The sequence below is a fragment of the Bufo bufo genome, chromosome 4 (assembly GCF_905171765.1).
Source record: "Bufo bufo chromosome 4, aBufBuf1.1, whole genome shotgun sequence".
In the NCBI taxonomy this organism is placed as follows: Eukaryota; Metazoa; Chordata; class Amphibia; order Anura; family Bufonidae; genus Bufo; species Bufo bufo.
This window is the reverse complement of record NC_053392.1, coordinates 66,639,727-66,665,146: the sequence shown is the minus strand read 5'-3', so window position 1 is coordinate 66,665,146 and position 25,420 is coordinate 66,639,727. Positions and strand designations below refer to the sequence as shown.

At 47.6% G+C, this 25,420-nt stretch overlaps 1 protein-coding gene across 1 annotated transcript in view; it reads right to left on the bottom strand.

Moving 5' to 3' along the window:
* Positions 1–1,132: 1,132 nt before the first annotated feature.
* The window catches only part of DDX1 (DEAD-box helicase 1), a 46,624-nt gene continuing 22,336 nt past the window's right edge, over positions 1,133–25,420 (bottom strand). Inside the window, exons 10-26 of the mRNA XM_040427346.1 lie at positions 25,084–25,156; positions 24,919–24,995; positions 24,147–24,261; positions 22,585–22,723; positions 22,398–22,458; positions 20,906–21,004; positions 18,658–18,747; positions 18,375–18,563; positions 14,196–14,247; positions 13,969–14,115; positions 13,068–13,159; positions 11,895–11,967; positions 11,736–11,808; positions 10,677–10,719; positions 3,415–3,510; positions 2,927–3,047; positions 1,133–1,506 (exon numbers count right to left, since the gene is read on the bottom strand). Of these exons, the coding sequence (XP_040283280.1) occupies positions 1,376–1,506; positions 2,927–3,047; positions 3,415–3,510; positions 10,677–10,719; positions 11,736–11,808; positions 11,895–11,967; positions 13,068–13,159; positions 13,969–14,115; positions 14,196–14,247; positions 18,375–18,563; positions 18,658–18,747; positions 20,906–21,004; positions 22,398–22,458; positions 22,585–22,723; positions 24,147–24,261; positions 24,919–24,995; positions 25,084–25,156 (1,671 nt within the window). The 3' untranslated portion in view covers positions 1,133–1,375. The remainder of the gene's footprint in view (positions 1,507–2,926; positions 3,048–3,414; positions 3,511–10,676; positions 10,720–11,735; positions 11,809–11,894; positions 11,968–13,067; positions 13,160–13,968; positions 14,116–14,195; positions 14,248–18,374; positions 18,564–18,657; positions 18,748–20,905; positions 21,005–22,397; positions 22,459–22,584; positions 22,724–24,146; positions 24,262–24,918; positions 24,996–25,083; positions 25,157–25,420) is intronic.

The window sequence follows — 25,420 nt, the reverse complement described above, 5'->3', positions numbered from 1 at the left end:
GGGGAGACATCATAGCAGCTAGTCTCCATTTACTCTTGAGGCAAGCTCAGGAAAAACTGGAGAAAAATGCTTTATATAAATGATATAATGCCAGATATAATGGTAATCCTCATATACACCTGCAACAGCTTATTGGGAAATGAAACGACAGGTACACTAAGGGGCAAGGAGCAATATTTCTGCAGAATTTAAAGACTAAGTCTTAAGCTAAGTACATAATGCTCAATGCTAAGGCTACTTTCACATGTCTGGCATACCACAGTTTTTGACCCGCTAAACCCTGCTGAAAAGTGGCTGGATCGGATCACTGCAAGACCCCATTGTTGTCTATTAAATCCAGCAAATCTGACATACTGCAGTCCGCCGGATCGGCTGCCGCAGATGTGAACGTGCCCTAACAATGCACACCTCCAGGGAAATTACTCACTTGTTTGTTTCATGAAGAAGTAGTAAATACATACTCTTCACTTAGCGATCCTTGCTTTATTCTAGAGAATAACTAGTTTTCATATACTGTATATGCAAATGGCCAGTTAAGTGCAACGAGGGTGAGCTGAGGTGGCTCTGTGCACCCTTGCGCCTCCTGCTTCCTCTGCCAGCCTCTCTCTCTGCTTTCTGATTGACCAGGTTCTGCTATAGTCAGCTCGCCGGGCCCTCTCAGTCAAGGAGAGAGAGATAAACTGGCACAGGAAGCAGGAGAAGCATGGGTGCACAGAGCTTCCTGGGCCCGCCCTCGGTGCACTTAACTGCATATGGATTAGGCTGAGTTCACATCAGCGTTCAGCCTTTCCGTTCTCAGAGGAAGATTTATGAATTGCAGACAAAAGTCCTGCAAGTTTCCTCTCAGCGGAAACCTAACAGACCCCATTGTAGTGTATGGGGCCCGAAGGCTCCGTTTGGCTCAGTTATGTGCCAAATCCGTCGTTTAACGGAGCAGGAGAACGGAAAGGCTGAACGCTGATGTGAACTCAGCCTTAAAATTACTTTTTCTCTAGACTGAAGAAATGGATCAGAAAGTAGTGCAGGAGCTCAGGAGTCCTGATATTAGTGAAAGAAAACTACCCCCCCACCCCCACCCCAAATCCAAACCCCTGGTTCCGCCGTATCCCCTATAAATCAGACCAATAAAATAGTATTGGAAGCGTTTATTCCGATTTCCACTGCATGCACTGAACGTCGTCCAACACCTAGAACAAAACAGAACTACACGACGTCTCTCAAATTAAAGTCTAGTACGGACCAAAAACAAAAAAGGAAAATCCAAGAATTCTGAATGTCCATCCTATTTCTTGAAGATGGATAAGTGCAGGTCAGTGAGTATACAGAGGCGTCTAGCTGCAGGATCCTCCGGTGCTCATCGTCAGCATTTCTCAACTCAGAAGGTTCTGAAGAGCTGGTTCTGTAGATAGCCCATGTGCAAGAAAGACGTCTGCGCCTCTTTCTCCAGAGAAGCCAATTCCTGCACCGTTGGTGCTAAGATGTCCACATGTCCTTTATAGGAGCCGCCTACAAGACCAGAAATAATGTCAAATCATGAAAATTATCAGAAGAATCTGGTAAATCATTTGTGGTGGTGTCAGGCAATACATCACTGGAGGAGACAAACAGTAACGAGTTGTCTCCAGGGAAGGAGGACAGGCAGATGCCGCTAATGCTGGACTATAGTTAGGGAAACTAAGACCAACTGTCTGATCAACGTCCGCACCCTACTGAAGAGTGTAGTCCCATACTGACAAAATTAGCTACCTGGGGTCACAATCATCTCATGTCTATAGGTATCTTCAAGGAACAATATGGATATTTTGGATATACACTTATTGACCAAAAAAAAACATAATGCAATCAGATGGAAATGTTGTACCGCTGCAAAACTCTGCATGCGTTATGTCTCAGATGTAAATGATTACAGGCGAGGTCTGAGTAGATACTGGATCTGGCCACAAGAGGGCGTAAAAGTGTAAATGGGTTGTCCCAGTACAACAACCTATACCTTATTTACAGGATAATGATAAGTGTCTGACCGATGGGACCTCCACTTATCACAAAAACAGGGGTAAGGGTGTGAATGGATTGATGTGCCCACAGCTTTATGGGGCTGCCCGAGTGCTTGTACTCCCCTATCTCCAGCAGTCCCATACAGTTGAATACAGCAGCAAACACACGTGTCTAATGCTGCATTCGAATGTGGGACCACAGAGCCCTGTTCTCGTGATAGAGGCCCCATTGTTTAGACCACTGCTGATCAGACTCTAATGAGGTTGTTTATTAAGACTGGCGTTTTAGACGCCGGTATGATCACCCCTTGCGCTGGCACTTAATGCGCATAAGTTACGTAGAGGCACATCCACCTCCAGCCTAAATCTAAGCCAGCTCCCATGCCAGCGTAGATTTAGATCATTTTCTATGCCTAAAACAAGAGTAGAAAATGATAAATGTGACGGGCCGGCTGGCCCCCTTCCTCGCCATGCCCCTTTTTTTAGACCTGGCGTATAAAGGGGAAGAAGTTGCAGATTTGGCTGCAAATCGCCTTTGTGACCAAATCCACGCCAAAAATTGGCATATATTTATTCATAAATAAACACCTTATCCCGTACCCCTTTAAAGACTAAGTCCACCTTTACAACCACATTTTTACTGCCTTAATGCACCTAATATAAGAAAATTTTAAGCAACCTTGCAAATAAGCCTTGAATAAAAATCTACTACTACTACTGTTTGTAGTCTGTAACCATGGAGACGCATTGATGATGTATACGCAAAAACAGTAGGACATTTTTAGTCGAGTTGATTAGTAAAGTCAATATATATATATATATTTTTTTTTTTCTAAAATCATGGGGGTGGAGGCAAAACCAAATTTGGTTGCAAAGATTCATATACCCTTTATATGTGGAATCAAAGGTGGTTTGAAGAGCACAGGACTTACCCCCAGTAGCCCTCCTTTGCCCATAGGTCACCTTTCCATCAAACTCATCCAGGGGCACCTTCATATCGCACTCCACTTGGGATATAGTGCAGGTCAAATGCTCCTCAATTTCTGACAACAGCTGCAGATGGGAATTGCAGAGACAAGACAAGGGGTAACGAGACAGAAGTGGTTTCCAATAGCAAACAGACAGATTTGAAGTTAAAAGGGAATCTGTCCCCACGATTTTGGTGTATTATTTACAGTAGTCCTGCAGATAAGGAGTCCAGATCGGGATTTCTTATTTTCCTACTGCCCCTCTGTCAATGTGTGGGGAATGGGGGGCAAAAGGAAAATAAAAAAAATGGTGATCTGGATTCCTTATCTGCAGTACCAAGCATGTTTTACTGCAGATAGTCCCGGATTGTGGTGATAGATTTTCTTTAAGTCTTCTAAATGCAGGAATACTATCACATTTTATGGCATAAAAAGGTGGGATAGACGGGTACCTGCATCTCATTGTACCAGATGGTGCAGCCGCCTTCTTCCTTTAGCCGGGTGTTGTAACATCCTTTTCCACGACTGCTGCAAACATGATACCAAACCTGTGATAAAACAAAAGGGGTCGTTAATGATTTCAGAAAGATTAGGAAGAGTTCACCTCATGTCACCGAAGTCTCATTGCTTTTCTCCAGTAACCAAGTCATATGATGGGAGCTTCTCTGTGACATTATGTCAGTCAGAAATTACCCCTTACCCACAGGATAGTGTATGACAATTAGATTGGTGCAGATCCGACTGATCACGAGACTGGGGGTCCTGTATCCCCAAAACAAATAATGCGACTGATCGAGAATGTGCACCGATGCTCCATTCAATGCTATGGGACTGAAGATCTGAGCATTGTACCCGGCTTCTCCTGTCTAGTTGCTCCATGCACTTGGGAGGTACAGGGTCCTCGCTGCTCACCTCACTCTCAGGACTCTGGCAGCTCATTCTCGTGATCAGTGGGGATCCTAGCAGTCAGGCCCCTAGCAATCTTATGCTTATCGCCGATCCTGTGGATAGTGGTTATGGTGGGACAACTCATTTAAAAAAGAGTTGTTTGCTTTAGATATCTCCATTACATATACCCTACACGGATGAATTCGAGAGTGGTCCTCTGCTTAGGGCTTCTCACAACCCATTAGCCAGAGCGGAGGGTGAATAAATAAAAAAACAACTCTTATTCAGGACAGCCATAATCCATGATTTTACTGAGGACTTGGTGTCCACCAACTCGAGCAATAACAGCAGATTATGGAAGCTTTTCAGCGAGTTCCACTCCACGGTCAGCTCATTGTAATGGGACCAAACTGGACAACCCATTCCAGGTCTTACAGACAGCATCAACCTCAGAATCTAAAGGTCCTGTCCATCTTCAATGTTCCTATGATAACCTCTCATCTCTGTCTTGTGTACAAGGAACCATTCTGTTGAACTTGTTGCTTAGGCAGGCTCTGCTTAAAGAGACCAGCCTTGCATAGAGACTTACTCTCAATGCTCCACAGGAAAACAATATGCAAAGAGGTACCTCCCAAGGAAAGAGGACCATCCAGCTAGCGCCGCCATCCCGATGTGGTTTTCTAGGAGTCAAAGTCCTACTTTTTAACAAGCCCTGGGACATGACGAGGGAAAAAGTGGATTTTTTGTACTCACCGTAAAATCCTTTTCTCGTAGTAGGCATTGGGGGACACAGCACCATGGGTATATGCCCAGCTGCCACTAGGAGGCTGACACTAGAAACACAAAAGTGTTGGCTCCGCCCAGGTGGGCTATACCCCTCTGCAAGAGCCGAGATACACCAGTCGGTACAAAAGCAGTAGGAACGCCACACACCTGAACAAACAGAAACTGAACGCCAACAAGTCTTCAACTGGGGAACCCAACGACCACAAATCGCCGGGACCACAACAAGAAGAAACTCAATAAGAAAAAAGGGCGGGATCTGTGTCCCCCAATGCCTACTACGAGAAAAGGATTTTACGGTGAGTACAAAAAATCCACTTTTCTCGTGCATGGCATTGGGGGACACAGCACCATGGGACGTCCCAAAGCAGTCCCTGAGGGAGGGAAGAAGAACGCCATGTCGCCAATCTAAAGCACAGCTGCTTGCAGAACCTTGCGCCCCAGGCTAGCGTCAGCGGAAGCCAGAGAATGAATGTGGTAAAACTTAGAGAAAGTGTGAACTAACGCCCAGGTGGCGGCCCGGCAGACCTGGGAAGCAGATGCCTGATGACGCACTGCCCAGGAAGCCCCAACTGCCCTAGTCGAAAGAGCGGTCAACCTGGAAGGGGGAGCACGGCCCTTTGCGATATAGGCCTCCTTGACAGCCGATCGAACCCAGCGAGAGATGGTGGCCTTGGAGGCAGGCAAACCCCTACGAGGACCCGCCGGGACCACGAAAAGGGAATCCGAACGACGGAAGGGTTCCGTGAGGCGAAGGTACAGGCGGAGGGCCCGAACAACATCAAGGCAATGGAGGGATTTCTCCCTAGGGTGAGAAGGATTAGGGCAGAAAGAGGGAAGGACGATCTCTTCATTGATATGAAACGAGGAAACCACCTTTGGAAGAAAAGAGGGAACGGGACGCAACACCACCTTGTCCTGATGGAAAACCAGGAAAGGCGAACGGCAAGAAAGCGCCGCCAGTTCGGAAACCCGGCGGATGGAGGTGACTGCCACTAAGAAGGCCACCTTGAACGAGACCAACGACAGAGAAATCTCTGCCAAAGGCTCGAAGGGAGAAGACTGAAGGGCGTCAAGGACGAGATTCAGGTCCCACGGCTCCACTGGAAAACGAAAGGGAGGGGCTCGGCGAGCGACACCCTGTAGAAAAGTCCTAACCTGAGCCCGCGAGGCCACGGGACGTTGGAAAAGGACTGAGAGGGCCGAAATCTGTCCTCTGAGAGAAGCCAGGCGAAGACCCTTCTCAAAACCGGCCTGAAGGAAGGCCAGAACGTTAGGGACGGAGAAATGGAGCGGACGGAAACGCCCAAACTCGCACCAGGCAAAATACGCTCTCCAGGTCCGGTAGTAAATACGGGCTGACTGGGGTTTGCGAGCGTGAAGCATCGTCTGAATGACAGAATCCGAGAGGCCACGGGACTTCAAGACCGCGGTCTCAACGGCCACGCCGTCAAACGAAGCTGAGGTAAATTCGGGTGGTACAGAGGACCCTGAGAAAGGAGATCGTGGCGCGGAGGAAGTCGCCACGGGAGGTCGGCGAGCAGAAACACTAGATCTGCGTACCACGCCCTGCGGGGCCAATCCGGAGCCACCAGGATTGCCGAAACCCGGGCTGCCTTGAGACGCTTGAGCACTCGGGGCAGGAGGGGAATGGGGGGGGGAACAGGTACAAAAGGTTGAACTGAGACCAAGGCAGAACTAGGGCGTCTACCGCGAAAGCCTGAGGGTCTCTGGACCGCGCGACATAGCGCGGGATCCTGTGGTTGAGACGTGACGCGAAGAGATCCACGTCCGGAGTTCCCCATCGGTGACAAAGTTGGAGGAACACCTCTGGGTGTAGAGACCACTCGCCCGGGTCGACTAGCTGACGACTGAGGAAGTCTGCCGCCCAATTGTCGACCCCGGGAATGTGTACCGCGGAGAGGACGGGAACGTGGGTCTCCGCCCAGCGCAGGATATGGGAGGCTTCCTGCAAGGCCATCACGCTCCTGGTGCCCCCTTGGTGGTTCAGATAAGCCACGGCGGTGGAATTGTCTGTTTGAACCCGGACCGGGAGACCGCGGAGACGTGGGGTCCAGTGAGACAGTGCCAGGAAAATTGCCCTGAGCTCGAGCACATTTATCTGCAGGGAGGACTCCTGAGCAGACCAAAGACCCTGGACTGTGAGAGAGTCGAGGACCGCTCCCCAACCCGAGAGGCTGGCGTCCGTCGTGATCACCCGCCAACTGGGGGGAAGAAAAGAACGGCCCAGGGACACCGTCCGAGGAAGCAGCCACCAGGAGAGGTCCTGGCGAAGCTGGAGAGGGAGACGAACCAGGCGATCGAGACCTGCCTGGGACTTGTCCCACCTGGATAGGAGAAACAACTGAAGGTCCCGGGAGTGGAATTGGGAATAGGGAATGGCTTCGAAGGAAGCCACCATCCTCCCCAGGACGCGCATACACGTCCTGATAGTCAAGGTGGACGGACCGCGGAGAAGAGTCACCCCCGCCTGAAGGGAGGCAATCTTCTCTGGGGGGAGAAACACCCGCCCGAGGCGAGTGTCGAAAATCATGCCCAGGAAAGGCATCCTCTGGCATGGGACGAGGGAGGACTTGGAGTGGTTGACGAGCCACCCGAACTGAGCAAGAGCTGAGAGGGTGATGTGCAGGCTGGACAGGTTGTCCTCCAACGACGGGGCCCGAATCAGAAGGTCGTCCAGGTAAGGTACCAAAGCGACCCCCCTGGTACGTAGAAGGGCCATGAGAGGCGCCAACACCTTGGTGAAGACCCTCGGAGCAGAGGCCAGGCCGAAGGGCAGGGCTACGAATTGGAAATGAAGAGAACCTACCGCGAAGCGAAGGAACCTTTGGTGGGAGAGGGCAATGGGTACGTGGAGATAGGCGTCCTGAATGTCGATGGACGACAGGAACTCGTCCGACTCCAAGGAGGCGATCACCGACCGGAGGGATTCCATACGAAAGTGGCGGACCCGGACAAAGTGATTCAGCGCCTTCAGGTCCAGGATAGGACGGAGCGAACCGTCCTTCTTGGGAACCGTGAACAGATTCGAATAGAACCCCCGAAAACGTTCTGATTCTGGAACCGGAACGATGACCCCTAGAGAGCGAAGGGAACGAATGGCCTGAAAAAAACCTTCTGCCCTGGAGGGGGACCTGGGGGGCGGCGTCAGGAAGAACCGTCCCGGCGGAAGATCGGAAAACTCGATCCTGTATCCGGAGGAGACTACCTCCAGAACCCAAGCGTCTTCTACGCTTGCTCGCCAGACGTCCTGAAAGGCGAGCAGACGCCCTCCCACCTTGACAGAGTCATGCGGAAGGAGGTTTAGTGGACTGAGGGCGAGCAGGTTTGGGCTTGGCATGCCAGGAGGGCTTGGCCTTAAAGGAAGGCCTGGAGGACTTCTTGTCAGTTCGGGCAGCGGGGGCCCGAAAGGACCGAAAGGACTGCGCCCGAGAGGACGACCCAGGAAAGCGACGGCGGCGAGGCTGATTCTGGGGAAGAAGAGAGCTCTTACCGCCAGTGGCCTCCGAAATGAGCTCCTCCAAACGCTTCCCAAAGAGCTTCCCACCGAGAAAGGGAAGGGAAATCAGAGCCTTCTTGGAGGCGGAATCTGCCGCCCAAGAACGAAGCCAGATGGTGCGGCGAATGGCCACAGAGTTAGCGGCCGCACGGCCGGATCGGCAGGCCGATTCCATAGAGGCATCGCAAAGAAATTTGGACGCCTGGTAAATTTGAGAGGCAAGCACTGCCAGTTCCCCTTGATCAGAGTCTGGGGGTAAGGCGCGAACAAGCTGTTTTGCCCAGATAGCGCAGGCCTTAGCCACCCAGGAGGCGGCAAACGCAGGGCGGATGGCGGCACCCGCTGCGACGAAAACAGACTTGGCCAAAGAGTCGACCCGTTTGTCCGGGATCCGACAAGGAAGCCGCGTCAGCCAGGGGAAGGGTAGTAGCCTTCGCCAGGCGAGCAACCTGAGGGTCCACCTGAGGAGGAACCGTCCAGGTGTTGACAGACTCCTCAGAAAAGGGATAGGGGACGTCAGAGGCTTGGTAAGATGAAGGCGCCGATCAGGATGACGCCACTCCTTAGCCAGAAGCGCGTCCAGATCCTCGTGATTCGGGAAGACCACAGTGGAACGTCTAGCCCGGCGGAAGGACACCGACTCCAGGGAGGAGGAGGAGGGAACGTCCTGCACATGGAGCGCGTCACGGACGGCTTTGATGAGGTCCTGAATGGCCGCAGACATCGCCGAGCACCGCTCTGATTCAGAATCAGAAGCGGAGGAGTCCCCAGGAACGGCGGAAGCGGCTGAAGAAGAAATTTCGCCCGACTCAGACCTAACCGGGGAGTGATCCGAGGTAGCTGAGGAAGAATGGGACCCGGCCGAGGCTGTGCGAGGTCGCTTGCTGGACCTTGTACCAGAGCGGGAACGGACTTCCCCGGCGGGGGGGTCCCTGCCCGAGGCGGCCGCAATCTGAGCGGGCAAGCGGTCCAAGGACTGCGCTAGGGATTGGGAGAGGCTGGCAAGGTTACCTATAGCCTGGGATAGGGTAGCAGCCCATTCCGGAAGGACCGACAAGGAGGAGGCCGCAGGGGCGGACTGGGTGGGCCCGGGGGGAAGGCACTGCACACAGAGAGAGGAAGACTGACCACATGGGAACTTCCTACTACACACAGAACAGGCGTAATGAGTGGAAATGGCGGCAGGGGGAGTGGGGGCCCGACCAGAAGAAGACATGAGGGCGGTATGGAGGAGCCTGCAAAGCAAAAAAAGAAGAGTCAGCCAGAGGCTGCCTACCAGACCCAAGGTGCTGTGTCCCACAGAAGCACGTCCAGAGAGACGAGTCGCAGGAGAAGCTGCAGGCAGGACAGGAGCCGGTAGTAGAGGAAGCCACACCCCCCCAGCAGCCCGCGCTGGGGTAAGAAAAAGCGCGCCTCCCAGGGCGCCACCCACAGAGGGGAGGGAGAGGCGAAAAGCCCGGGAAGGCAGGAGGCGGAGCGGAGCTCCGCCCCACGTGACCTGCGGCCTAGGCTGAAGAAAAGCCGGGGCCTAAAGTAGAAAAAAACGCCCGGAGGCAGCAGCAGAAGCGGAGACGCAGCGCCGAGTCCCCGGCGGGGTGCGGGGGCCCGGAAGGCCAGGTAGGAGCAGGGGGAAACCCGTAAGTACGGGAAGGAGCCGAAAAAGCAAAACCGGCCGTCTTAAAGGGCCAGACCCTAGAAACGAGGGTGCCCCAAAAAGTTTTGCCCCACGCAGAAAAGAACCCCAGGCAAGCGTGCAGTGCCCCCTAAGTTGGAGGAACTCCTCCGGACCCAAGTGCTAGGCTAAAAAGGGGTCCAGGACACAAGGAGACACAGGGTGGTGGGGGAGGGGGAGACACTGCCATACTCACCTTCTGACGTTTTCAGGCGCAGCAATGACCACCCCCTCGGCGGACTCAACACGGGAGCCGTGGGTCCGTCGGAATTCCTCTGCGGAAGCAGATAAGTGGGGACTAGGTGGCTGCCGGGTACCTGAGTACGCGCCCGCAGGGGGGCAACTAAAGTGGAACACGATGGAGCCACCCCTGCATCAGGAAGAACCTGTAGAAAAAAAAGAGAAAAAATAGAACAAAATAAAAAATAAATTCAGCAGGATGACCTGCAAGACAGGTCATGTCTGCCTCCTACGGACACTAGAACTAGACTGGTGTATCTCGGCTCTTGCAGAGGGGTATAGCCCACCTGGGCGGAGCCAACACTTTTGTGTTTCTAGTGTCAGCCTCCTAGTGGCAGCTGGGCATATACCCATGGTGCTGTGTCCCCCAATGCCATGCACGAGAAATGCATATTTGGCTTGTCCATTTTCCCTCGTCATATCCCAAGGCTTGTTAAAAAGTTGGATTTTGACTCCTAGAAAACCACATCCATAAGGTGGCCCTAGCAAGATGGTTCTCATTCCTTGGGAGGTACCTCTTTTGCATGTTACACTTGTTAAAGAGAACTCAACACTTTGCTAAAGCATGCAGACTGTATAATCCAGCAAAATTACCATTTTCTATTCCTTACCTTTTCTTTTTCTGATGCAACCAGAGAAACAGCTAAACCCATTCTGAAATAATAAGAAACTTGATGAGTCGCAGCATTGATAGGACAAAGACAATGTACAATGTTCAGTCCTTTGAGGAATGATGGGCATAATTTACCCTTTATTCAGCTCCATGATATGCCAAATAAGGCCAGTAGTGGTGGACCCTGCCCCTGTGACATCATAGAAGGAGCAACCGGTCCTACTAGCAAGAAGCGCGGCATGCAATTCAATGGGGGGTCCTGCCTTTAAAGGGGCTGTCCAGCATCTTGATATTGATGGTCTATCAACAGAATAGGTCATAAATATCAAAATCAACAGGGGCCTGACAACCGGCACCCCTGCAGACCAGCTGTTTGAGGGCCCGGGCCCCCCCCACCACCAGAGAGTACTGCAGTCCTCTCACAGCATAGTCCATTAGACTGGATCTCAGCTCAGTCTCATTCACTCAGGACAGGCCACCAATATCAAAACCTTGGAAAAGCCCTTTAAAAAGGAGTTGGTCCCATAAAACACATTTGTCCCCTTGTCCACTGGATAGAGGATAAGTGTCTGATAAGCCAGGGCCCCACTGCTTGGATCACTGCCGATCACGAGGCCATGTTTCCCTGTATAAATGGAGCGGCTGGTCACATGTGCCTTGTTACTGCACCGATTTTCTATGGGACTGCCTAAAATAACAGTACAGTGCTTGTCTATCTCCAGGAGTCCCATAAAGTGGAATGCAGCAGCAGCGGACATGCAAGACAGTCGCTCCATTCAAATGGGGAAACACAAAGCCTTATTCTCATGATCGGTGGGACCACAGCGGTCGGCTCCCCATCCTTCGTATTTTGTGGGACAGCCCCTTCAAGCATGCAGTGCTGAAGCCTGCAACAGAGGTCACCACAGACAGCTGCCACATGAAGGAATATCGGCCGCCAGCTAATAAGAAGCTATATGATGTATAACGGGAAGAGTAATGTCAATCAATCAACCCAACCCACAAAGCACTTAGACCAATGGGATTTAGGAGGATAAGGAGGACGCATATACAATACCTCTCAGCTCTGCCCACTCTCCCAATGCGGTGGACATAGTTCTGCTTCTCATCTGGAAGAGTTACATTGATAACTGCAACAAAGAGAAAACGAGAGTGTCACCCACCTAAACCCAGCCAACTCTATCAACACATCAATTATCACACAAGAAGCACTAACCATAAGGGACTCCACGGATATCGATACCTCTGGCAGCCACATCCGTACAGATCAAAAACCGAACATCGCTTTTCTTAAGGGAATCAATGAAACAAGCAGTTATCAAACACGATGATAAAGCTTGAGATATTGGGGAAAAAAAGCTTAATTTTCTTAAATGTCCCTAAAGAAATTTGGCAGATGAGCACTACTTGTCCTCATGCACACTGCAGCATCCTATTATCAGTCGGTGAAAATTATATCCTTCTGTGTGCATACAGGGTTTTTGGTCATAGAGACTAAATACAAACAATAAGCGGCAGACTACATAGACATGGAAAACAACATGCGGACGATATATATATATATATATATATTATATATACACACATATCTACATCTATATAGTCAGCATGTTGTTTTCCATGTCTATGTAGTCTGCCGCTTATTGTTTGTATTTTGTCTCTCTGACAATCCTGTTGTGACGTGTTATTGACGTCGTACGTGGCGGACTATTTAAATCCCATATTTTCTGTTTGAATTGTACTTGACAAAGACTCAGTATGCAAGTCGAAACGCGTTGTTTTTCTAGTCCTCTACGTGGTGAAATAAAGAAAGATGGAAGTTCATACCTTACTGTGATTGCCGGTCCTTTACTTCACATTGGTTGTATTATGATGGAAGCGTTTTTGCTGATCGATGACAGATCCAGCAAAAACGCTGGTGGTGAAAGTAGCCTCATCCGTGTACTGTCCGCAAAAAGACAGAACTTGCCCTACTTGTGGTCACAAAACACAGATCACAGACCCATTGAAGTCAATGGAACATGGACGTCATCCATGGTTTGCAGATCTGTTTTGTGGACCGCAAAACTGATACGGTCATGTGCACGAAGCCTAAGGCTACTCGAATGCTTATTTGTGCAGGACTCTTAGTAAATGTACATGAATACTGATACCACATTAACGATTTGCAATTATAGAACAGAAGAATGAAATAGGTTTTGTTATTTCCTGAGAATATGGATACTGCCTACCAAAAATACACATATTGTAGTCCCCTTGACCACAAAACACAAAATGGCAAAATCTGCAGATGTTACAAACAAAGGAAACCCTAGGGACGCATTGTATGGAGAATCACTTATTAGAGCTTCGTGTTTGCATTGTCCATCAGCAGGGGGCGCTGTTGTACCTTAAATCTTTCCAGATTCTGTTTTCTTTCATGCGGCTTCCTGTCACTATGAAGACATACACACGAGAACTGATGTCCTTTTCTGTCAGGTCCTGGAAAATATTGAAGTATTTTTCAGATCACTGTATGGTGTTTGTTTTTGGAAACAAACTGCCTTTTTTTAACCCCTTAAAGAACTCTTTTGGTGTCACTGTAAGAAACGGCGGTGACCGCTTCTCTGAGCAGATTCTAGCAGCTCCTGGCCAAACCTTTAGTAGCAAAGGTCCATGACCACAATATGATCAAAGCGGACACCCCAATTTGACGAGGGTTTTCAGCAGTCTTTGATCAGGTCACTGGAAAACCCGCTAGCCCTTTCAGCCAGTCCCGAGGACTTATAAAGGACCCCAGAGCTGTCTGCTCGATGCACTAGGCGTGGCCCTAATAGCAGCCTGTGTCATGTTTTACAGGCTGGGGCAGCGCTAAAGCGGCCAATTAGTGCCAGTGATGTCACCGGGCTCACTGCTGGGTAGAAGCCTCCGTCTAGCAGTTCCTATGGAGAGCCCAGTACGTCACTGCATCTCCATAAACTTCTCTGATGCTCATATCAGGGGGGGCGGAGGGGTGAAGCCGTCCTGAATCCGGACAACCCCTTTAAAGGGGTATTACCATCTCGGACATTTAAGTCATGTCAGCAGAATATGCCATAAATGTCTGAGAGGTGAGGTTCCCAGAGGTGGAGCCTGCATCTGTGCAGAGACTAGGGGTTCCCTGAACAGTCGCCAAGTCAAGATGGTGGATTACGGGAAATCTGCTGGATACGTGTCCAGCTCTCTCCGGTTACAGAAACAGCGGGGCACGGTCAGCCTCTGTATATTGGGAGGTCCCATGCAACACCTCACGGACTGGCTGTACTTATTACCTCCTCCATGCTGTATAAAGTACTGCTCCAAATTATCACAGTCCAGCTTAGTCCGGCAGAAGACAATGGCCTGATCCATGTTATGTTCCTTGATGGCTCTTAGCACGTACTCTCCCTTCAGGAGCTTTATGGCTTCAGACATGGCTTCTGAAAGATAAAAGCTGTGATAAGTGTGGCTAAACTACAGCAATCATATGATCATCAGATTTATCATGTAGGAGCATTACCTGCAGAACTTCCCCCGGGTCTAGTGTTATCTTTATCATGCACACCATCTGTCTGGGGAAGGAAAAAAACAAGTAATTAGAAGTTCGATATGACTATCACTTTGCATATATCAGGGCTGATGCCCTTTCCTTGGCGATCAATGTCACTGTGACTGTAGACTACTGCTCCCTCTAGTGGTCATATAGGGTAATATATGGTTTCAGACTCTACACTGTGCTGACATCTCTAATTAGACATCAGCACAGAGCAAACAAAAGGAGCAGAAAGCAGAACAGGAGGAACTAGGGAATAAAAGAAAGACAAGCATTTTTATTTCAAATCTGCATGTCTGCCTGCCAGGGCTTAACCCCTTCCTGCCCTGAACTATTATAATGCAATGGATGGGAGCATAACCCTTCAAATCTGTGAGTCCATCAGTGTTATTGCAAGGTAGCGGCAGGGTGCTGATGGGAGGCCATAGCAGTTGAGGATCTAACAATGCAAGCAAGTGAGGCTAACAGAACCTAAATAGTTGCAGTGTAAAGGCTACTTTCACACTAGCGTTTTAGTTTTACGGTATTGAGATCCGTCATAGGGTCTCAATATCGAAAAAAAATAAAAAATTCTTCCGTTTTGTCTCCATTCATTGTCAATAGGGACAAAACGTAACTGAACTGAATGCTCTCAACAGCATTTTGTTCCGTTTGGTTGCGTTCTCATACCAGAGAGAAAACCGCAGCATGCTGCGGTTTGCTTTCCGTCCTGGGATTCGGAGAAAGACGGATCAGTCATGACCCACAATGCAAGTCAATAGGGACAGATCCGTTTTCTCTGACAATAGAAAACTGATACGTCCTCCATTGACTTTCTTTTTTTAAATCAAATATTTTTTATTGATTTTAGAACATTTTATAGTGAACAGTACAACAAAATAGGAAAATCCCCTCCCCGTCCCTCCCACAATCCCACCCATATCCACCCTCCCCAGCCCATTCTTGCAGCCAATATAATAAACAATATAGATTAAAGTTCAAAGGTCCATTTTTTAATGTCTTCTTATTGGTCACAGAACGTCCATGAAAGCAGAGTAAAGTCCTTCACTAGGTTCCCCACATCTCACCATCACAGCATTCATTACTCTCACATACATTTACTACAGCTTACTATAGCAATACTATGCAGGGTAATATTCAATTTTCAAAGATCCACTTTCCCGCTACATTGTAACATTTAGGACACTAGACTAAAACATTGTAATGATCTATCCACAAAGACCATATTTTATTACATTTTTTATTGTTCCCTCTTTTCTGGTACACATAACTTTCTAGTTTGACTAGTATATGTATTTTGTTTATCAGTTGCGATAAGAGTGGAGGATCAGGAGCAATCCAATAGAAAGCTATCAGCTTCCTGGCTTGGTATAATATTCTCAGGATAGCCAGTTTCAATTCACTAGAGACTGGGATATCTCCCATATGACCTAGTAAATATACCAAAGGGGATAAATCAATCTGCACATGATATACAGTGTTAATTAATTCCCGAACATCTATCCAGTAGCGCCGAAGTCTCGGGCAATTCCATATCATGTGAACCAGGTCTCCGTTATGAGCTCCACATCGCTGACAGGTATCATCGGACAGATAACCCATTCTAAACAGCAAAGCCGGTGTCCTAAACCTCCCCCATTGACTTTCAATAGAGTTCATGATGGATCTGTCTTGGTTATGTTAAAGATAATATAACCGGATCCGTTCATAACGGATGCAGATGGTTGCAATATTAGTAACGGAAGCTTTATTGCTGAGCCCTGCCGGAGCGAGTAACAATGCTAGTGTGAAAGTAGCCCAACACTGAGAGGCGCAATCAGTGGCGTATCTATCACGAGGCAAACAAGGCATTTGCCTAGGGCGGCACTTGCCAATGGGGCGGCAAAATGCCTTGTTTGCCCCTTGTCCCATCCGTCTTATATGCCGGTATACTCAGAAGATCCGATGGTATATTCTAAACCCCAGGCGTTCCCATGGTGACGCTTACCTGGGGATTAGAATATACCATCGGATCTGAGTTTTCACGATCTCAGTGATCCGATGGATCTCATGGTGACAGGGACGCTTGCCTGGGGGTTAGAATATACAGGGCCACGCCGCTCACAGGAGTACATTTATAAACTGTAATCAGTAACTTTAACTTTAATCATTGCTGACCTCTTTACTTGGATACCTTACTCTGTCTTAGCTCTGGTAATAGCAGGCAGTGTGGGCGGCGCTCACTCACTGACATCACGCGCCTGCTCCTCCCACTAGGCGGCGCAGGCGCATGACGTCAGTGAGTGAGCGCCGGCGCCGCCTGCCCGCACTGCCTGCTGTTACCGGAGCTAAGACAGAGTAAGGTATCCAAGTAAAGAGGTCAGCAATGATTAAAGTTACTGATTACAGTTTATAAATGTACTCCTGTGAGCGTCGGGGAGGGGGATCTGTGGATGGCACTGTTTAGGGGAGGGGGATCTGTGGATGGCACATAGGAAGGGGTGGGGTTTAGAGAGGAAGGGGTTTGGCCTTGACAGGAAGGGGTGGGTCAAATTTATATTAGGGGGGTGCCCGAGTTTAGTCTCGCCTAGGGCAGCACAAAACCAAGATACACCACTGGGCGCAATACATTGCAATTCCCAATAATTGCCCCGATAGTTGGTCCATATAAAGGTGCCTTGAAACACATTTGTATCTCCTCCTTGTAGGTGTGTAGTTTGCTAGTGCATCATGGTGGTCGCATTACATCCCCGCAAGATTACACCTCTAATCTATCCCCATAGGAAAGCATACAACGGTGTGCGTTACATTATTTTATGAAAGCCTCATACTGCGATCAGAAAAATGATGGGTTAGATGATTATCTTAAATTGCAAAATGTCAAAGGAGACATGATATTCTCTGAGATGTCATACAGAATAACATCTCTATGTATCTCTATATTGCATTGGAGTTGTCTGCCTGTACAAGATGCACAAGTTGTTGTCTCACGGCAGCAAGTGGAATTTATCATGTAGAGAAAGCAATACCAGGCACTTACTAATGTATTGTTATTCTCTATATTGCTTCCTTTGCTGGCTGGATTCATTTTTCAATCACATTATACGCTGCTCATTTCCATGGTTATGACCACCCTGCAAATCCAGCAGAGGTGGTCGTGCTTCCACACTATAGGAAAGAATCACCGGCCTACGTGCACTCCAACAGTCCCAGCCACCAGAGAGGCTGATGCCTTTTCCTATAATTTGCAAGCACAACCACCTCTGCTGGATTGCAGGGTGGTCGTAACCATGGAAATGAGCAGTGTATAATCTGATGGAAAAATTAATCCAGCCAGCAAAGGAAGCAATATGGATAATAGCAATACATTAGTAAGTGCCTTACTAATGTAATTAATAGTATCTACATGATAAATTTGCTGAAGTGAGACAACCCCTCTAACCACCGATACACACACAGTGAAAAAATCTGCTGTATCCTCCGCAAAGTACACATGTGTAACATGGATTCTGCTTCAGAGTCACCATGATTTACAATCTGCTATATGGAAATGGTGAAATCCAGTGATAGAAATTCCGCAGCATGTGGATAAGGTCTCTTAAAGAGGACCTGTCACCGCTCCTGACATGTCAGTTTTAATAGATTCATGCATTCCCTATATAATAACAATTCTGGAGCATCTATTCTTATGGCTCTATGTTGTACCATTCCTTTATTATTACTACTAGAAGTTATGACTGAATTGCTAGCAGTCGGCAGTAAGGGTACAGAGGGGAGGTCACCAGTTGGGGGGTGTACCTGCACAGTCTCACTCTATCCAATCAGAGCTGCCATTTTCAATCTGTGCTGGTACACACCCCCAACTTGGTACCTCCCCTCTGTACCCTTACTGCAGTCTGCTAGCAATTCATCATAACTTCTAGGAGAAATAAAAAAGGAATGGTACAACATAGAGCCATAAGAATGCATGAAGCTATTAAACCAGGCATGTCAGGAGAGGGGACAGGTCCTCTTTAAAATCTCATCCACATGGCTGGTATTGGAATACACTATGGATTTTTACCTACCTTACCTGTGTAGATGTAGCCTTACATATAACCTCTAGACCCATCTCCATCTGAACTAAACCCCTTACATCCATTCTACCAGGCTCCACAGCATCCTTACTCGAATGTGGTTTTTGCCAAGTCGCTCCCATTGCTTATCCTTCTTGGGGTTGACAGGGACAACGACGTGATGCACAGTTTCAGGGACTGAATCTTCTCCTTTCAAGTCCACCCATGTAGGAAAGTGCATGATCTTCTCGGACAGCTTCTTCACATCGAAAGAATGCAGCGTGGCGGAGCAGACAATCACCTAAGAGACACGCGTATGTTACGCTGAAAACGTGGCATCACGCAAGACCCTACAACGCAAGAATACGGTAAATTCACAGTAATCAAGTGTCTACCTGTAATCTCTTCCCGTCTGAGGTGACCTGTGGGATCTGCTGGTGAATTCTGTTAATGAAGTCGGAATATCCCTGGGACAACAGTCCATCCTGGAAACACAAGGGAGCGAGAAGACAAAGTGCGTACGTCAGGTATACAGAGGGTGAGGAGGATTTTCAGGTGTCACAGATGGCTTGTAATGGGGTATGTTACCTTTATTGTGATCTCTGGACTTTTATTCTTCATATTTTTATAAGAAGGGAATTCTTTCCCGAAGAAAAAGCGCATTATTACAATTTTTATTAAAGGGGTTGTCCAGCCTTTACTAAGTGATGGCCCTTCCTCAGGATAGGCCACCAGCAGCTGATCAGCAGGGGGTCCCACACCGATCAGCTGTAGCTCCATTGCAAGAAGTTAGCACCAGAATGGCACGACTCAGTCAGCCTTGTGCTGGAAAAAGCTCATTACTACAGAGCTGCTCACATGGTCATCACTGAGTAAAGGATGGATAACCCCTTTAATAATAAATTAACTTAAGGGAATAAAAAGCTCTAATATGCGCTTCTTAAACGGTGTTGTCCAGGATTAGAAAAACATGGCTACTTTGTACTAAAAACAGCGTCCCACCTGTCCATAGGTTGCATCCGGTATTGCAGGGCATTGATGAGAATAAAGCTGACCTGCAATTCCACTACATGGTCTGAGGACAGGCGTGGTTATTTTTAATTTTTTTTTTTTTTTAAGAGGACAGCAGCCTTGTTTTTAATCCTGGACAACTTATTTAACTCTTTGGATGCTGCTATCCATAGGAACTGCAGCACCTGAGGGAAGGGGCTCCTTATGCTAACCAGTCAGTGCCCTACAATGCGAATGAGGGAAGCCAAGGGGTTATTATGGCAGCCAGTGGTCTAACAAATGCCCCCATTCCTGCATGTCTGTCAGAAGCTCCTAACAAAGCTCTTGAACTCAGCTTAATTGTCAGCAAAGAGGATCTTTCCATTTAAGCCTTATAAGTAGCTGAAAACCGTGTGGTCCTGGTAGGTTGTCACAGGTATCTGGAGCCATGCTGACTGCAGTGCATCCCACAGCTGCTACAAGATCTCATCTGACCCAGGGAAGACAATCAGCATGTAGGGGTGTACATGATCTGCAAGGATTCATGCCCAAATTAGCTGAGACTGCCTTCCACATGGATGAGTGGCCCAGAGAATGCCACAAGAACAGACCAGACCATAACGCTGCCACCAGCAGCTTGTGTTTTTCCAGCAATGGTTGCAGGGAGTTTGTTCGTTGATGTTTCTCTGCTGGCACACCAACATCCATCCGTTCAATGAAGCTGAAAACGCGGCTCAACGGAGAAGACAACCCTTTGCCAATTACTGGAGGTCTAATCCGGATACCGCTGCGAAACCTGAAGCCTTTTCTGCTGATACAACTTCATTAGCAGAGGAGCAGTGACCGTCCGTCTGCTCCGGAGCCGCATACACAGTAGGGTTCTCTGAACTGTTGTGCTAGACACGTCTGGTAGCCCCTGGTTCATTTTAGCATTGAGCTGCTCCACTGTAGTGTGTCCATCTGCCCTCGCACACCTTCATAGCAGACGTTCACCTCTCACATCAATGGCACGTGGTGCTCCGCTCCACAGTTTCCATGTCACTTATTCACAACGGAGCCATTTGTCCACTCACCAGACACTTTCACCACAGCAGCAGAGAACAGTTCACACTGCGCAGGTTCAGAAATACAGCGGCCCGAAGGCCAATAATCATCCCTTATTGTAACCTATGATAAATCGTCCTTTTTACCCATTACAGCAACGAGGGATATGTGTGCAGACAGCCTATCACCCACCTTATATACCCACCGAACCAGCTCAGCACATGTGACTTCCTTCATGAGCTGTGTGCTGCCCTCAAAAGTAGGAAGTGGTCATTAGTGATGAGCAAAGAGAGCTTAGGATGCCTCATCCGAAGTCACTTCGTTCAAAACTTCTGAATAATATTGTACGGAGATTCATCTCCGTACAGCATTAGAATGTATGGGCTCCGATGAGCCAGTTAGTTATTCACGAAGTCGCGCGTGACTTCGCTCAATAACTTCGGTAATTGATTTTTAAAGTGGAAAACCACTTTAAAACTTGAAACCGAACATTAGTGACCATAATAATGGGACTCGACTGTGTAACAGGACTGTGAAAAGCCGCAGACAGCTATATAGTGCAGAACATACAAGAAGTGAGCCATAGAAAGCGGACTACCATGAACTTACAGCTTCATCAAGTACCAGGAACCGGACTTGTGACAGATTTAGTTTTCCTGTTGAAATAAGGTCATCTACTCTGCCGGGAGTCCCCACCACTATGTCGACCTGCAGGGAAAGCAGAGAGGTTGTCTTCAGTCTCAGGCAGTGAATGGGAAGGAAAAATGCAAAACGTTTTAGTGCCATGGCCTACAAGTATCAACCACGCCAACATTTCAAGGACTAAACCAAAACTCCCACAAACGTTGCGTTATAGGAGTGTGCCTAAGCACTTAGGGTTGTTACTGCCCGTTTCCAGGACGTCCCAGGCTGACAGCAGATCTAATGACCCAGACCGATGGATTTATGATGGTGTCAGTTCGGGACATTAGACCGGGGGCCAGGCCAGTACATGAAGCCTGTATTACATTTGCGTGAAACTGCACTAACACGTCGAGTGGTGTCTGAACGGGAACATAGTTTAACACTTTCACTGCCAAGGGAATGACACATTTTGACTTTCAATGCTTACCACTGCCAGAATACAAAGACTACAAGCTTACATTATGGGAAGTCAGGGAGCGGCAGGAAATGTTTTCTCCCCTGCATCGGGCAGGATACAGAAACACATCTTCAGGTTAGGGAGCATACGTGCCCTCAGATTGTCACAGGCGTGAGGAGATGAGCAGTTAGACCTGTATATTATCCGGAGGCTGGTACGTACATGGGCTCAGAGATTTGAGGAGTATTTCGCTTTGGTGAATACGTGATATGTGCATGCAGACATAGCTATACAGTGAGTAGCATGTATGAACTCTACACATACTGAATCTTTATTTTTAGGATGCGCTCTTTTCAGCGAATTGCAAGAAGGCGCCCATGAGTATAAAGTGCTAGGAGGCATGTGTAAAGGGGTTATCCAAGACTATAAAATGCTCCCCCATATGCCAGGCCCCTCTCAATGAATATACTTACCTGGCTCCCCCCGCGCTGATATAAACATCCGGTGTCAGGGAGAGCAAAATTGTCCAGGTAACGAAAGGGTTAAAAGTTTCTTGTTTTGCTACGGCTACTACAAAGAATATATCTGCTGTCTTTGGGATGTGCTGCTTTTAGATATAGTCCTTTTCTATTGCATACTCGCATTGTACTCCCCAACATTCCCAGCGTGCCCCCATCCCTCATTAAGGGCTTTTTCCTGTGTCTGTCAGTTTTTTTTTTGCAGCCGTATGAGGAACAATTCACTTCAATGGGTCAAAAAACAAAAAAACGGAAATTACTCTGTGTGCATTCCGTTTCCATATGTCTGCATGACAGTTCTGCAAAAAGATAGAACACGTTTTGCACACAAGGATAGGCATTGTTACAATGGATCCGCAAAAAAATATGGATGCAACATGGACATTATCCGTATTTTTTTGCAGATCCATGTTTTGCGGACCACAAAATACATACGGTCGTGTGCATGAGCCCTTATATTGTTAACTGGCCAAGTTAATCAAATCTAGATTCCAGAACTTACTCCATTCTCAAGCATAGAAAGCTGATCCTTCGCAGCCACTCCTCCAATGATGAGCAATTCCCTGTAAAACAGAACAGATGAGAATGATCAAGTGCCACGGTAGTGGGAGGCCATGGTCACCTTCGAACTCACAACCTTCTGTATGGGAGACTGACACCTTACCTGTGTGCTACAGAGCTGCAGTTACCTTAGCTTTGGATTGTCCACGTATTTCTTGAACTGTTTCACGTTGTTCAGAGTCTGTTCTGCCAGCTCTCTGGATGGTTCAATGATAAGAGCTTTGGGGGCATTGGGAACGTTCTTGGCTTGTGACACCTGTGCGCTTCCTAAAGAAAAAGGAGAAATAATATAAGTACAAGGAATAATAAAAAGATAAAATAAATGGTGGCGAGAGCATACAGGACAAGCAGAGTGAAAGGAATAGATCAGATATGAATGGGCGTAACCTAAGGCTACATTCACACAACCGCGCAGTGTTTTGTGGTCCGCAAAACACAGATGCAGGCACTGTGCGTTCCGCAATTTGTGAAACAGAATGGGCCGCCCATGATAGAAATGCCTATTCTTGTCCGCAAAATGAACAAGAATAGGACATTTTTTTTAGGAGGGCCGCGGAACAGAGCAATGGATCTTTTGCGGCCCCATTGAAGTGAATGGGTCTGCATCCGAGCCACAAAAAAAAACGTCCCAGATTCGGACGCAAACAGTGGTCACGTGAATAAGGCTTTATCTGATTGACTCGGGGTCAACAGTTTTCCATAGAAATAAACGAAGTGGTTTTCTGTGAGCACAATACAAGGAAGCTGTCTTACATTTAGAAGCGGCACTGGATACATCGAAGTTATGTAGAGGCCGCTTCATAACTCTGGTGGACCCGCCGCCAGGTATAGGGGTTAACAACACAGGCGTCTAAAACGCCGGTCTTAATAAAGGACTCCCATAGTGTAGTAAATAACTATTTTATTTTTAGGGGAAAAGAAAAACAGCAATATGAACATTATTTTGTGGAATTTATTTACGACGTTCACTGTGTGGTATAAATAACATAACTTTATGTGGGTCAGTACAGTGAAGCTAATGTCCCATTTCTATATATTTTTTACCATTTTTAATTTCCTCCTGCAGCTGTCAGCTCTGCAACTGCTCCCCCTCCTCCTACAGACTGAAGGGGAGGAAGGGAAGCTGCTTTAGATGCTCATATCTCTGGTTTGGTAGCAGCTAAAGATATGGGCGTTCCAAGCTTTCAAACAATACCAGAAGGACAGCAATATCTTCACTACATGGGAAGGTATCACTGTTAGAAATCGGTATGCAGTGAACGTAAAAGCAGGTTTTACCGCAATTATTCCCGACTCGATTTCTAACAGTGATATCTCCTGCTTATCTTGGGCTAATGCTGTCACTTTGATCTTGTATGAAAGCCTGGAATGCCAGCTTTCAAACATGCAATCAGGAGATAGCAGCAGCTAAAGCAATCCCCCCCCCCCCCCCCTCCTCCCACTTCTGCGGGGTAAGTACTGTTCCCACAGCCGGAGCTGAGCTTAGGCAAAATTGTTAGGTGTTAAGGTAAGGGAAGATTTTCAGCTGGAGACTGAACAATTGCTATATTTAGACGTTGCACCTTCTAAGAACAATTGCATGTCCATTTTTAATATTAAAATATAATATATTTAATTTTCTCCCATCTTCTGCATATTTACTTCTTCCTATTTCAGCATGACCAGGCAATAGGGGCGCATGCACACATACCGCTGCTTTGTGATTTCACCACATGGCCGTCTGGGGCTTTGCATAGAGCAACAAACCCGTCCTTAGGAGGAAACTTAAACTCTTCTTCTCCAAAGCTGAACTTCAGTTCAGCATTCTGAGGGGGGTAAACACATGGGAGATATCAGACATGCGGAAACATTATTATGGCAAACTCCCCCACAGCTAGTCTCACTGACATACTTTCTAAAGGGGCTGTTCCAGGATTAAACATGAATTTACTCGGATAGAACACCCAAAAAAAGTTTTCATCTAAATGTATATTTAAAAATAAAATGAGTCTAGATATGGCTATTACGGCGCCCCCTGGTAATTTTATGCTCCCCTCTCAGAGCATCCACCTGATGTGCCCACTACTAGCTGCTTCTAGTGCAACCAGTCTTAATGGGTGTCTGCATAATGACAGAGATCCTTTTGCCACCCATGTGCAAGATGATCCAGGCAAAAGGACTAATTTACTGGGTGTGTCACCACCAGAAACATTAGGTGGACTATCTGAGCAGAAATCAAAGAAACACCAGGGGGAGCCATACAAATATTTAGATGCAGGAGATTTTTTTTAATGACTCCAAGTGAAAAAAGTTTTGCCTCAGAGAAATTAACATAAAATCATAGGACAATTTTAAAATCGGGCCCAGTGTTTGTGGATGAGATAAAGTAGATTGCAAGCCTCGCTGAGGACAGGGCCAGGGTAAATTTAAGAGCGTTCTGGAATATGTCTGCAGGAATCAAAATAATCGTACAGTAACTTTACCTTCAAAACACATGATGCAAAGAACGGCTGGTTCTTCAAATGAGAAGGGATGTCAAATGCAAGGCCAAGGTCCTTGCCTAATGGGATAGGATAAAACACATTAGTGCTGAGATAAATGGAGGAGGTACACAAAGAATTTCATAGGGAAACGTGAGCAGCACTCACCGTTTTTAGAGAACTTCACACACCCGCCGTCTATGTCCAGATAACATCCAATTGTGTCATGCATTGTAAATTCCTGCACAGGAAAAAATAAATTACGTTGAGCCACCATTATAATACAGCATGAAAAAGTGATGGACGTTTGTCTTTTTTTTAAACGGTATTAACTATGTAACTATGACGTTTTTAAGCTGTATAGTAATCTGCATATCCACCTACTGAGGTGGTCGCACATGCTCAGATTCATCTTTCAACTGCCACCGGCCATATCTACTGTAAGAAGATGTGACAATTACAGGGAGAGATCTGCAGCACAAAGGCCAAGCCCTCGGGAAAAGGA